General features: G+C 39.5%; 1 protein-coding gene across 1 annotated transcript in view; it reads right to left on the minus strand.

Annotated features, from left to right (window-relative positions):
- Positions 1–35: 35 nt before the first annotated feature.
- The window catches only part of LOC118431418 (serine/threonine-protein kinase NIM1-like), a 33006-nt gene continuing 17312 nt past the window's right edge, over positions 36–15729 (minus strand). The window contains exons 3-5 of the mRNA XM_035842638.1: positions 9039–9160; positions 6997–7143; positions 36–5172 (exon numbers count right to left, since the gene is read on the minus strand). Of these exons, the coding sequence (XP_035698531.1) occupies positions 4420–5172; positions 6997–7143; positions 9039–9160 (1022 nt within the window). The 3' untranslated portion in view covers positions 36–4419. The remainder of the gene's footprint in view (positions 5173–6996; positions 7144–9038; positions 9161–15729) is intronic.

Raw genomic sequence — 15729 nt, forward strand, 5'->3', positions numbered from 1 at the left:
CACAGCGAACAATTCAAGCACAAGGAGACTCAAAGTGACAAATCTAGATGACTTTTATTCCGATATCTACAAAGGATATACCTCAAGACACAGGTGGATCCCGAAGAAGTGCTGCCACATCAGGAATGATTGGTCGAAACAAAAATTAGTGAGAATCAATTAATTTCTTACAAGGCTGCCATTTGACATGTCAATCATAGTGTATTTTTTACGCAGAAGCTTTGTGTCACAGAGCAATGGCATCTATCTGTAGCTCTATGTTTTAATTTTCAAGTGGAAAAAGTCCACTTAAGCAAATTTTACGTTAATGCACATATCAACCAGAGATGTGGGCAGGGTGATGGTACAGGTCTTACTACACAACAACCTGAGCCATGCAGCCATGTAGTATCTGAGAAGAGGACCTCTGTACAAAATGGCCCAAGCTTTCCAAAGTTCATTTGAATCGAGAAGGCATTTCATTTACCCTGTCACGACTGGTTCGTGGTCACATGCATAAAATCAAAAGATCTGCTCGCTGAACAATAATGTCATCTCTCCTTAAATTAAATCAAGCGTTAAATCCGTACCTTCTTCCATGTCTTGACTCTGACAGGTGTATTTACAATATTGACAATGCAGAAATCATCATGATCATCTCTTTTTTCATAAAAGTGTAGAAAGTATTCTTACTACTATTAACAAGCTGATGGCCACCTCTTTGTGATGGCCACACGTAGTTAGCTGGCATGTAGAGCATATCATATTACACATACTTGGTGAAAGCAATGCTTGTAATAACACACGAATGGACGGATTAGGCTTCAGCATTGTTCCCTATAAGTAGAATTAGTATCAAGCAATTAAAAACAAAACAGTGGCATCACATACATGATTCCAGGACATCAGTAGCTATCTTTCCTTCCCATTGCTGCAGTTTTGTTATTACCTGCTAGATGGTGTTGCAGAAACAACTTAGTACTAATAAAGGTACAATCTATGATGTGAAGTTTTTCTGATAAAACTACAGTGCATCTGATTTCAATTTCTATACAAAACAGACTACACAATATGCTGCTTTTGCTACCAAGGCAATGAGATATAAATATACCACTAGAATGATATAGGCAACATCATTCTGACATATTTTGCTGAGAAGTGACATAGCAGTGTATACTCTCTACAAAGCAAAAAAAAAACTCTAAATGACAACATAAATGTATCTGTATATCAATTGCTGAGAATTCATAAGCAAAGGCAGAGGTTTTGTTATCTTATCTTTGAAGAGCATTGAGGATTTTTAGCACACAGAGTCTACACTGGCATTAAGCACATTAGCATTAATGGGACTGACATTATGACATTGTATATTACACCAGTCTGTGGTTAAGTTAATCTGTACCCTGTTTTTGATATCAACAAGTTATACATGTTCCCAATTTACTATTAGATTCGTTGGTATATTGCACAAGAACACATGGAATGCCAACAACACTGGGATATCAAAGTTCAAAGAATGACAAATGAGAACACAGAAAAAATTGGTTTAAAAACAGGACAGGCAGAATGAAATTTGATTCTAAAAATTAACTTCATGAAAGCAGAACTTTTTAACACATCACAACTTTGTAAAAAGTCTCAAAATCAACTGTTAACAAAATCAATGTAAGATTTGGCATGCAGACTTGAGAAGTTTGTTTCTATGTTTGAAGAAGAAGTTTCTTTATAAATTATACCTTTCTCAGTCAAGCTACATTCTTCATCAGGTTTTTGTTTTTGGACTTCAAAAATATGCAGTGTTTAGCCATCAGACTCTGTTGAGTCAAACCAGAGATGCAAAATGTGGTGATATTTGACCTACATAAAAATTGCAGTCTCTGTTTCCTTGAACTTTAATACCCCAGTCAGTCACAATTTATATGTTAAGTACTGTACAATACTACTTCCAATATATAGTAAACTTCTTGTGGAGAATGAGTGTTGAGAATTTGCATGAATTACAGAATAGAGAAGCATGATCTACCTGTCTATATTACAGTGATATACAAGACAGATTTACACAGTAATATTCATCTGATGGTCATTAGCACACTTATAGTTTGCATCTACAAAAATAGCACTTTGACAGTCTTCTTATCTCTCTGATTGGATACTACATCATACATTTGTTAAAGGCACAGCACTTTGAAAAGTGTGATATCACATTGATGTATACATTACTACAAGCTGTTGAAATACTACTGGCAGTGTAAATGGAAATGTATCTACCATAATATAACAGGCTTTGTGGTTGGTCAACTGAGTCTTCTGAACCCAATGGTTATGATAAAACGGACAGTGTGATTGGCCCCTTTCAAAAACAATTTTCCATCTAAACCATCAGAAAGAGAACCTGATGAAGGGCAAGCAAACCCATGACAAGTTTGTTAATTCTATCTCCCAAGAAAAGTTTTTTGTTTCAAACAATCATCATCATCATTTATATAATATCCCATTCTGTATGTGACATGCCATCATATTAGCAATCGCAAATTACTTTTTTTCCTTGTCTGCCCTAGACAAGTAATTAACTTTCAAAAATCTTGTTGGTCTCTTCCAAATCTTGGTCAGTGTCTTGTCCAAGTAAACCAGACTTCAATGTTCCTTTAGTTTCAAGATGAAATCTATACCATGTCTCCGTAAGATGTACATGTATGTAACTGTTCTGTGTTCAAAAACATAATGCTTCTCCAAGAATGACCAATCAAAGAGACACATATACCTCAGCAGCCTTCAATGACTAAGTGCCAACAAGGGAGATATTTGTTACCATAAGTTTAAGATCTACTTGTATGTCTTACAAACCCCATTCAGGTGTCCGGACAAGTACCAATTGTTATGATAGAAAAAAGGATTCCGTTTGATTGTTTAAACAAGCAAGCTGTCTATGGAACAACAAAGCCTGTGCATCCTCTCTTGACTGGTTGTGCAAAGAAAGGAACCTGCAGCGCAAATGCTCCGGAAGTCCAACATAGCTCAGAAACAAACAAACACTACTAACCCATAAGTGCAGATTGGCGCAGAAGTCTGTAAAAGCTGAATACAGTAGCCAGACAAAAAAATGATCCTCTGTAGCAGCAGCAGCACTCAATATTGCCATGATTAGATACAGAAATACCCTTACTTTCTTCAGAAGTTGTGAACACCTGTCACTTTTTTATGATGAGCATAATTTGCGACCATTACTGAAATGTAGATGCTACAAAATGGTATACAGTACAAGGCCATACCAATCAAAGATTCTTCTGCATCTGATTCGGTAAGTCTTACACCTGAAAATGTGAAACTTCTTAGGTGTGTATTTAGGACAATATAGCACTGTTTTTAAACCACTGAATGGATTTTACTGGTATGGCCTTGCAGACATGTAAGACACTGATGGTGAAAGGTGGAATGCTTGAGTTCACTGTGATCATTTGTAGCAGACATTTTAAAAGGGTTCAGAAAGACTACTGTCACAGCAAAACTTTTCCTTACAGTCATCTAATAGGACCAACCATTCAGCAAGCTTTGGGATAGAAACCTTGTACTGACTGAAACCTTGTAGTAAAATCTCTCAACATTGCACCCTATCCGTCTGTTATCTAGTCACTCTACCTTTCAACTTCTTTGAATCTTCTTAATAAAAGCTTTGAAGATACAAATTCCACAACTTTTTAGGCCTGACATGTGGGCAAATGCAGAAATAATGTTGCTTCCACTAAGACAAAGGTGTAACTTTGTTTTCCCTATTCCATCCATTTCGGATACTTACAAAGTCCCAATATCTAATGCTTGACAAATACTGCAATTAATAACAATGTCACTCTCTTCCTCTATTCAGGCATTCTTTGAAAACTCTGCTACAAAACTCTTTTAAAATTTCAATACCTTCAATGCCTGGACAATCCCTGTATTTTCAACACACATATTTGGGCTATTGAAACCCATGCCCAATTGTGTAGTAATCAACTACAACAAACAAGCACTTAAATCATGGAAGGCAACATTCCCCTGCATTTGGCTACATACAAGTAAAAATTTCTTTGACCTCTTGTGGCCAAACAAGATCCAGTTCAGTGCTATTGCACCCATCTTTCTATACAGAGTTGTAGACCAGGGGTCTACGCACATGCAAACAGTCAACCAACACATTGACATTGTCATGACAACACAAAACGTATGACAACAAAGACATACATGTAAACAACAACATATCAAGACCATTGCTTAACACACATTTGAAGTTAGAACATCCTTCACACAAATTTAAGACCTATAATGATTGGATGAGAAGCAATTCCTACTGCAGTGACCTGATCTCTTTGTAAGTTTACAAGGCCTCTATAACTATACACTACTCCGGAGAAGTCTCACTTATAAAGTCTTGCTTTATCAACGACAGAGACGACGATACTTTCATCATAAAATGGTGCAGAGTTTTGAATTCTTGGTTTCCTTTTTCTTTGGTGCAGAGGACTTGCTCTGTTTCCTTGAGACGGGTGGCGGCCCGTTCAACATGTGGTTCGTGACGGCCTGCTGCGAGTGTTTCTTCTGTACCTTGTGCAGGACTATCCTGTACGTCCCTGTTATACAACTTCTGGAGTCCTTTCCTCTGCTCTGTTCTAAGTGCTGGTCCGTGATGCCCAGATCGCGGAGCAGCATGCGCGCTTCGTGTTCTTCATGGCGTAAGTTCTCTTTCGAAATGTCCGCCGGGTTCAGGTGATAGTCGTCGTGGGGCTCCGGAAAGTGCTGTCCCCGTAGCCACTCCGAGTCCATGATCTGCTGTATGGACAGCCTGTCCGCTGCAGTGGGCTGCAGAATGTTCCTGATCAGAGCCTGGCAGCTCGGCGACACGAACCCTGGGACGGAATAGTGCCCCTCCAGGATACACTTCTTCAGTTTGGCCACTGTCTCTGCCCTGAAGGGCATCAGCCCTGTTACCATGAAATACAGCATGACTCCCAGAGCCCAAATGTCCACATACACACCAAGGTAGCTCTCATCCTTAAACAGCTCAGGAGCCGCGTAGGGAGGGGAACCGCAGAAGGTGTTGAGGGTCTCGTCCAGGCGACAGTGCGTGCTGAAGCCGAAGTCTCCGATTTTCACCATGGCGGGGGTCGCGTAAAACACGTTCTCTGCCTTCAGGTCCCGGTGGATGATGCACTGTTCGTGCTGCAAGGATGGACAGAGAATGAATCAGAACATTGGATTCATGGATAGGGACAATCAATCATACTTATCTATAATCTATATATTCTTCCTCTGTCAGGAGAATATCTAGGACTGACAGAAGCAGAAGCCAGTATAAGGTTATAATAACTTTCATATGATTGTGAGGAAGCAATATTCAGGCTGCAAGGAAGACAGACAATAACTCATAACAAAAAATAATATTCATTTATAACCTAATATACTGGCTCCTTCCTGTGTCAATCACCCTGTATATAATTATGTAATATACATGTATGGTTCGCTGTGACATAACACTGCTTATGCTGCAAGAGGAGACATGCAATAGATCATAACAAATATATTCATGGACAGGGACAGGGACAATCATATATTATATCCTATATACTGGGTCCTTCCTCTGTCGGTCACCAAGAATATAGGTTATACACAGTATGATTGCGATGAAGCACTGCCTATGCTGCAAGGAAAGACAGAAAATAACTCATAAGAAATATAAACATGGATAGGGACTGTAAACAACCTAATACTAGTATATTCTGTTTTCTTCTTCTCTCAGTCACTCTGTATGTAGGTTATATATGATTCAGGATTGTGACAAAGAAGTATATCTAGGTTATACACATATATGATTCTCACAAAACACGCCTCATGCTGCAAGAAAATACAGGCAATAATTCAGAACAAATATATTCATGGAAAGGGAAAATCATCTATAACCCATATACTGCGTTCGTCGTCTGTGTCCTTCACCCTGTACATATTGGTTACATACATGTATAAGGTTATATATGATTCAGGACTACAACTAAGCACAGTTTATGCTGAAAGAAAACACAGACAAGAAATAAAAAAAAATACATTCATGAATAAGGACAATCATAGTATGATACATAACCTATATACTGGGTCCTTCCTCTGTCTGTCCCAGTATATAGGCTACTGTAAATGCAGAAATATTCGCGGTGGATTAATGTTCGCGGTTTTCGCGGTGACCACTTCACCGCGAATTTAAATCCACCGCGAACATTTTTCTATAATGGTTTTAGATTGCAGTCTATGATGTTACCGCGAAATTAAATCCACCGCGAAAAGTCCTTTTTCCCGCTACCGCGAAATTAAATCCCCGCGAACTTAAATGCATTTACAGTATATTCATGTATGAAGAAAAAGCAGACAATAGCTCATTACAAATATATTCATGAATAGGGACAACCAGTCATACATGACCTATATACTGGGTCCTTGACTACACAAACAAATGGCTTATAGATGTTGGCAACCTTTCAGCTACATTCCTCACAGCTTGATGCATGGTTACATGTAACTAAAATTAGAACCCTTTTCATCGTGCAGCTACAGAACCAAGCATGTATTGTTATCAAAACTATTACAAATCTATTCAGAGAATCAGAATATCAAAATACACATGTATATACCTTTTCAGTTTTCACAAGTGTATGCTCTGGATAATGTTTTATTTGTGAATGACAGATAGAGTGACCATTACAACAATGTTTCCAGACTTGAAAGAAAAGACTTTTAACCCTGCAATTTCTACCTACTGTAACAGTACTACATTAATTTTGCAGTTTTATCAGGTCGTAAGTCATATACATGTAGGAATACAAATCTGCAACCGGGCCAATATTTCAAGAATTCCGCAGTTACCCGCTTCAGAGCCTGAATGGATTATACTACTCTACCACAATTTTGACACTCAAGAAAAATATCAAACTTTACACATGGAACATTCATACCAGTTCCTTACCCTACAACAAAACAAAGAAAGGCATTTTGACCTACCATGTGTTTAACAGCTGACACGACTTGTGCAAACAGTGCCCTGGCATCATCCTCCACCAATTTCCCATCTGTAGAGATCTTAGTGAAGAGCTCCCCTCCTGGAGCATACTCCATCACTAGGTGCAGCTTGGTTAGGGTCTCCACCACCTGAAAACAACAACAACCGTACTGTCAGTTATTTATCACATCATCTAAAGTTTTCCATCTATAGACAGCTACCGTCGTCATGGCAATATGGACTCTACTTCTTCTTAACATTAAAATAAATACCAATTGTGATATAACGGGGGCCGCCCTAAGACGGTCCCCGTCGTAAGACGGTACGGATTTTTTGCTGATCTTATTATCCATAAGTACACCGTGTTTGTTGCCACTGACTATGTTGATTACAAAGGTAAATAAACCAAGTCCATGCACACAGCTTTAATTTGCATTCCAAGTATACTTTAACATATTTACTTCATGTTTTTTAAGAGCAGAATTCTAACAGTAATGTTGACAGTGCTGAATCACTGCGGTCACCGGCCTCTGCGTATTGGCGGCTCGTGTCGCTAACAATACGAACTCATCCAAGCAGTCATACAACTGCCATGATACACATAAATAAAGCTCCATAAAACACTATGAATATGGGTCTTCAAATGTTTGTTGAGTAGAAAAGCAACCAAAAGGAAGCGACATAAACATTGCCACCATTGTACTCCCAAGGGAGTTTGGCCGTGAAGGTGGCAGACTAGAGAACGCTCCAAAGATTTCTTTGACTGTAACAAATGATTCGTGCTGTCTATGAAAATAAGACTTGACAGAGAGATGTAGATGATATTTTCATATAATCAGACGGAGTTTTGTTGATGTTGGCGGTGTCGTTTTTTCGTAATGTTTTTTTTAGTCGGGCATTCACAATCAGTGCATTCAGCCCATTGCCCGTAAAACATCAGCTGGATTGTTCTAGGTACAGCCTTCCTCACGTGAGACAAGAAGTACATACAGTCACGATTTTACTGTCAAAAGAAAGCTAAAATATCATACTATTAATTTTTTTCTGTGTACTTAAATTTACCACTTACTTCTGAAGAGAGCAAAATATAAAAAAAAAGCGTACCGAGTTAGGCACACTGTCCAGCGTAGCACAAAATTGGAAGGTTACATACACGAAATTGTCTCTCAGTGTTTGCCGCTTGTAACACGCAGCGCGAAAGGTTCATGAACCACATGAATGCATTTCTTATTCAAGTATGTTGTTCAAATCTATGAGTAAAAAATTCAGTCATCAAAATTTGACCACTCTCAGGCAACTAGCGATGGAGCGCCATGAGTTTGAGCGCAAGAAAAAGCGTACCGTGTTGGGGCACCTCCCGTTAGTGACATTAATAAAAGAAAGTAAGAAAGTTTAAAACCTTATCTCCATGAACAGTCACAAAACTAAATTTTGTCCTTCCCATCTTAGTTCCGAATGTTACAATTACTGCAGAACCTCTGCTGTACGATGTGTTACTTGTCTTTGAAGGGATGGAAACCCAAAGGTCATATACACTGGTTTATACTAGGTTCAAGTTCCTGTATTGGACACTAGTCGAAGGGAAGGGACTGCAGTTCACCAGCATCATTTAGAATTAGAGGGAGACTCAGCCATAAGTTGTATTTGATGAAATAATCTTTGACTTCAAGTATGCTAAAGACATGTCACTGACATGTCACTAAGAATAAGGGTCGCTCTTTGTGCTCTATGGAAATTTTGGAACATTGCAGACTTTCAACTATCTTCTTTCTCCCTACAGTCAGTATCAGCATCAGTGTTGCAGCAGCTCCATTTATTAATGTACTTTTGGGACTGCTGTTGATTAACTAACGTCTTAATTACACAAAGATTGATGAACAACCCCTCCTTGATGAATTTTCCTCCAAAATTCCACAACCCCTGGTAGATCCATTAAGATAATCCCCCAAATCTTTGTAACAAATCTCTTTCTATGGTAATTCCTTTTATAAATCTACTGGGCATATCTCACATAATCACGGGATACGAAGCTACAGGAACTGACCTCGTATAACCTGATGACATTGGGATGTCGGAGTTTCTCCATGCTGGATATCTCTCTGGACAGGAGCCTCTGTGTTTTCTGGTCCAGTTTGGTTTTATCCAGGATCTTCACTGCTACTTTTTCTGTCAAACAAACACAGAAACAAACATCAGTCTGTAAAATGTCTGAGACCAAATACAGCCATTGCAATCATTGTTTAGAATGTTAAACGACAAAAAACATGACACTTGGACAGTAGAAATTGCTATGCTATTTTGATATATATTTGTACTGCCATTTTGATGTTTTAATACAATGTAAATTGCAATACAAAATATGGGATGTTTTGAGCAAAATTGAATTGAATTGTGTGTTCTTATGATGTGAGTGGAATATATTTCAGCCTAGAAAGGGCTGCAAAATTTCACAAGTCAATAATTCATTCATTCATTCATTCATTCATTCACTCATCACAAAGACTTGTTCAAAGGCTGCCTTTACTTTAGAATTAGAAGTCTTCTTCTCTATTTCTTTCTCCTCTCTCCAGATAAAAAATTGTATACATGTGTCAGTAATTTAGCGATATTACAAGACTTGGTACATCCATTTCAAGCAAAATATACTACTTTACTGGGAGACTCAATAATGCTCTTACAGCAGATAACAAATGTACCGATGCAGCGTTTTGGAAGATGAAAAAGAACATCATAAATTTCCACTGGTACAAGTCCCATTGCCTCCCCCACACTCCCTAAAGATGAATATGACTGCCATTAATCTACAGGCTATACTTTTTGTTGTACAGGCTTGCATCCTATGGTCTGACATTTATAGGTAGTAAATGCCTTGACATTTAAACGAGGCGTATCTTTATTTGGTGCAGCAGTAAGCATTAGACCTATTTCTTCACAGTCTTACAGCGCTCAGTCTTACTAATATGAATAATGTCAGCCTGCAGGGTAAGATTTAACCAGTTCCTGGAGAGAGATTTATGGCGGATATATGGAGATACATGAATAAAAATGTGCAAATCATGGTTTTTGATAGGACAGTCTGAAGATTTTGCCTGACATTTATATATGTTGATAGGTAATACATATCTCCCTCTTTGTACATGTACATGCATGATGCAGGGCTCGAAATACTGGGTGCATGTGCACCCAGGTGCACCCATAATTGGAGATGTGCACCCAAAATTTTCTTAGGTTTGTGTATGTAAAGGTATCAAAGTATACTAGTATACATCATATCCTTGACATCTAAGTGTTAGAAAGATAATAAAAATGTCTGTTATGGTACTTGTTTAAGAATTTGATAGCATGTAACTAAGTTTTATTACTATGTTATTACTTCAATTTAAGTGGTGCACCCAAAATTTTTTGGTGAACCCAATTTCTTAAGCTGGGTGCACCAGTGCACCTAATCCCAAAAATGAATTTCGAGCCCTGATGATGTAACTGAGCCTTGTAGCACGCACTGCAAATACCTACTAGTATTGGTTGCGGAGAATCAAATTTGATCAAACCCACATTCTAACTCGATTTATATACAACCATCCAGGGTTCGGAATCAAAGCTAAACTGGTTACGTGTGCAAACTAGAGCACATTTGAAATCAGATTCACGTGTTTGGAGATACAATACACAAGTACATGTAGCTTGTGACGTAATATACACCGTCATCCAGATATCACTGGCATGTGATCCTTATGATTTAGTGACTTCTGAGTTATTATGAGAGTTATTTCCAGTTAGATAGTATACTGTCTAGTACGAATTTTGTCCTGTCATTATAGTGAGTAGTAATGCTGAAGAAGAGTGATGGATGTCACTTAAATCGTCAGATTAAATCTAAAATCTTATTCAGTTGTAGAGATTGAATACTACCTATCAGGATGTCTCACGTACTTTGTGAGATATAACTGATGTTCCTTGTTTTTCTTGTTTTTTATTTTGATACTTGCGAAAGTCACATTCAGCTTAAAAGGCCACTTTTTATGGAGGTCAAGAGGTCAGACAGTGTGTTGACATGGAACTTTTGTAACTTTTACAGTCAGTTCTAATAACCAAATTCAATAAAAGGAGATATCAAAGCCCACTGAGACACGCCTTTAAGATAGAGTATGAAAAACAAGTCATTTTCTTTCTGCATGTACGTTTTACGATCTCTGCCATGCCCTCTTTTTGTACTTCTGGCTTTCTGCACACTTTTACGGCGCTGCAGGGAATCCCCCTTTCCATCACGTCAACATCATTTCGTCAGCACTCTCTCGAAGGATCCGTAATGGCGCCGTTACGCCGCGAGTCCGACACGCCGGTACCGGCTTATGTCACCATTGGTGGGAGTACTTAGCGATATTGACTCTCTTACGGCTGATCCCGCGTACATTAGTTACGACCCTTAATGTCCCGGGGTGGGGTGATGGAGCATGAATCATCCGTGATCCGCACCTCACACGGCTGCAGCACAGAACTAGGCCAGACAGATGGAGTGAGGCACTGTTCGTGTCATTTCCGTCAATCTTAAATGTAATGATGTTGTTGGACTTCTTGCTACATAGTTTTATATCGGACAACAGTTTCTTCTGGCAAAAACCTTACGATCAGTGCAATGTGATTGCTGCACTGTTCATGTCACTTCAGTCCATCTTACATGTGATGATGTTGTTGGACTTCTCACTATGCTAGCTTTATGACCAACATAAAACAGTTTCTTCTGGCAAAAACCTTAGAATTGGTGCACTGTGATCACAGCACTGTTCATCTCACTTCAATCCATCTTACATTGTGATGATGTTGTTGGAATTCTCACTGCACTAAGCTTTATAACTGACATTAAACAGTTTCTTCAGGCAAAAACCTTACGACCGGTGCATGAATGTGAAGCAGTATCGACCTTCGAACAGTCTCTTTTTTGTACCAATAGGTAACTTTAGTTAAGGACATGACCTACAAGTAGATTATCATCAAACCAATGTCCGGGGGGCTTAAAGTCTTACGGGATTGAAAACTTATGTTTTTAAGTGCAAAGTTTGGAGGGAAACCTAAGGTTATGACTCTGAAAGTCACTTCAGGATCTTAGCTCCTACAGTATCTAGCACGTGCCCCGTAGCCATTTTATCACCATATGCAGAGTTCATATCAGGTCTGTCTCCAGGACCCATACTTCTGTCCTAGGGTGGAAATTTGCTTGTTGGGATGGAAAAAAGAATTCCCCCCTATCCATCCCAAAAATCTGAACTTCATGATATAAAACTGATGAAACTGTACATTCATAAGCTTAAAATGACAGCTTTTGCAATGATAATTAACTGCACAGTGTCCCAAACAATGAGTGGGCAGAAAAAAGCTAGAGACAGCTCTAGTACATTTATATGCACATCAATGTGAATGCTACTTTCACTAGTGTAGGTATGCACACAAACGTACATAAAGCCACAGTGTACTTGAAGTAATGGGGAAGTAAGCTCCAACACTCAGTCTTATTGCTTACAACTTAATGGGGTGATTAGACTCCACTTGGGTTTTGGGGGCTTCTTGTGAAATGTCTTGGGAAGAGGAAGGATTGTAGCAGTACATTTAGAGGGCATCACGGCAACAACCTGCAATTTCTGTTAACCCACACAGGAGTCTGGTAAGTATGCCTACATGTACCTGGAGCCGAATGTCTGGCTGAGTTTTCTGTTTATCCTCCAGGCTATTTAATACTAGCAAATATAACTCATAAGGCTTTTGGGGCAGAAACCACTGATGGCCAAGGAGATACCTCCAGGACTTTGTGATGGAAAAGTTGGTCAGACAAAAAGCTTCTTTAAGGATTTGTATGTAATTGACTGTGAACACAAGCAAGTACACGTGCATGTACATTGCCTTGGGGACTTCTGTGTCCATTCTGTAGACTCCATTCTAGAATGGCAAAACTTTGCATCAGAGAGAATATTTCAAGACAATTCAATCCCTTAGGACTTCATAGAAGAACTACTGGATTTAAAAAAAGATTGAACTTTTATGTCAGGACATACCAAGTAGCAGTTGCACAAAAAGCAACTGGAAATGATTTTAGAAGATGTGGCAGTAGCTGCAGGCTATTTGGCACATAATGTTATTATTAATAATAAGATATTAATAATTACCTAGATGTCTAACCTTTGTTAACTTACTTCTGGACTTTTCAGAGAGAATAATATTTTCTTGTCTATCTGTTTAGATTTCTTTTACTAGCTATCTGCTTTTTGGGAAGAGACCATCGATTATGATGGCTCAAGAGATAGCTACAGGACTTTGTGATGCAAAACTTGGGTTAGAGTACTTAGACAAAAAGCTTCCTCAGGACTTGAATGTAATTGTATGAACACAGGCGTGTACATGTACACGTGCATGCACATTGCCTTGGGCAGTACTGTCTCCTTTCTAAAACCTTAGTAACACTTTAAATCATACATTCCAACTCTAGAATTGGATAAAATTTTTAACTGCTAGTTAGTAACTGCTAAATCAGTAACTGCTACTTACTAACTTAGCCTATCTTATTACCTTCATTGACTTACTTATTGAACCTGTACTGTAAATGCAGAAATGTTCACGGTGGATTTATGTTCACGGTTTTCGCGTTGCCGATTTCACCGCGAATTTAAAACCACCGCGAACATTTTTCCAGGGCATTAAGATACTACAGTGCAGCGTTCCCGCCAGGCATACGTCTTTACGTCTTTGGACGCATTTTTTTCTGGAAAGACGCACTCGGCTCAGCTGAATGCGTCCATAAAAAAATATGAAAGAAAGGCTGACCTGTACCACCAGTGTACAAAATGTATCTGGAATCTTTTTAAAAATCTGTTTTTATACGAAGGAATCCTACCTTTACAATTTATACTTCAAATTCTTCACTTTCCGGTCATCCTAGTAGTCTGGGCATGGGGCGGAGCGCGGCACGCTTTACAACTAGCGGACCCATGTGCGACACACCCAGCCACGCGCCAGTCTGAGCTGTCCGTTGCGCAATGTAATTTTTTGTAGTCCGTGAAATACGTCTGACAGTCAGCATTCTTTAACACTCGAAGAAATCTTATGCAGATTTTATATTCTGATATTAACATGATACTTACTTGTCCTCAGTTTCACGTATTTGTTAAAGATTTGTGGGTAATACTAGTATTGAACAAGCAAACTGCTCTGCGCGAGTGCTGCACATCTCAACAAAAGTTCTCACACTGTGGGCAGTTGATTGGCAGTCGGTATCTTTGACAACAGGCCGCTAGCGCCAAGCAGTCTAGATTGGCCACCAGGTCCAAATCCAATCATCTTAATAACCAATCAGCGTTTGATAAATGTAATGTTGCACTCTGTTATTGGTCACCGGAAAAAAACAAAAGTTACCGAGTATTAGCGCACGTGACGTTGGTAGCCGCCCGTGTCGTCTGGCAACTTGAGTTTCTTCCCTAGCTGCTAACAAAAAACGGTGCGCGGTAAATAAGTGAAGAATCCAAAACTAGACACTTTATTTCTTATTTACAAAATTTCTTTTATTTCAAAAAGACAAAATTTGCGGCAGAAAAGGGGCCGCAATATTGTTGTCAAGCGTCGATCGAGTCGGCTGTGCACTCCGTGGCACATGTCACGGCACGCCCCCCTCCCCAGACGGACCGTCGATCGCAGCGCCGTCTTTCTGGCTACTGCTTCAAGGTTACACCGGCAATGATCACTGCCAAAGAGGCAGCAGATCGTCCTCCTCGAGTAATGTATAACGTTCTTGATCTATTTAAAAAGAAATCCAGCCAAAGATTTCACGCCGAAAACGGGGTTACCTGAGGTCGCAGGAACAAACGCACGCTCGTGGAAAATGACGGCAAGGCCTTGTAAAACCCCACCGATTCAAAAAATTTGACTAAAATCATCGGGCAAAATAGAAAAAAGACACAAAGTGTGATGGCGCCATTATTTTATCGTCTCGGAAAAATTTTTGATGCGGGAGGGCGCAACATCGATCGCACGAGGTAACGTTAGACATTTTTTTTTTTCAATGACGGAAAATAATTGGCAGAATTTTTTTCACGGGCTGACGGACAGGCTAGGCCGCTAGAGCCCTGTTTCGAAGCATCAAAAAATCCAAAATTTTCATATAGATATGTCTGGACAAATAATACCCGGGCCAGATCACGGAAGGCTGATTCCCTGTGCTTACAGTTGTTTTTAATATAACGTATTTTGATGAAGAGGGTGGTCGTCGATAACTGAAAATGGGAGTAAAAGAGGCAACCGACATCCAATCTCAAGTGCATGATTATCCTCTCAAATTGCAGGAAATTGTGTTCTAGAGGGTTTGAAAATCCAAATTTTCCCGGGGGAGCATGCCCCCGGAACCCCCTAGAATGCGAGCGCCTGCGGCGCTCGTCTCGCGCCTCCGGCGCTCATTACGCCCCTCCCAAATATTTGGACGCATACTTTCAAAAACCTGGCGGGAACGCTGCTACAGTGCATGGTGCTACCGCGAAATTAAAACCACCGCAAAAGTCCTTTTTTCCGCTACCGCGAAATTAAATCCCTGCGAACTTAAATGCATTGAAGTAAGTAATATAGCTAACAAATGGCCCCTCCCATCTGATAAGTTAAACACTAAGTGTCTTTCACATGTCCTTGAAGTGCCTGTGTGTTGTCCAATACCCATTGACACGCGTCCGTCACGTTCTTTCAGCTCTGCAAACACACTGACTGAC

This window comes from Branchiostoma floridae, chromosome 15 (assembly GCF_000003815.2).
Source record: "Branchiostoma floridae strain S238N-H82 chromosome 15, Bfl_VNyyK, whole genome shotgun sequence".
Lineage (NCBI taxonomy): Eukaryota > Metazoa > Chordata > Leptocardii > Amphioxiformes > Branchiostomatidae > Branchiostoma > Branchiostoma floridae.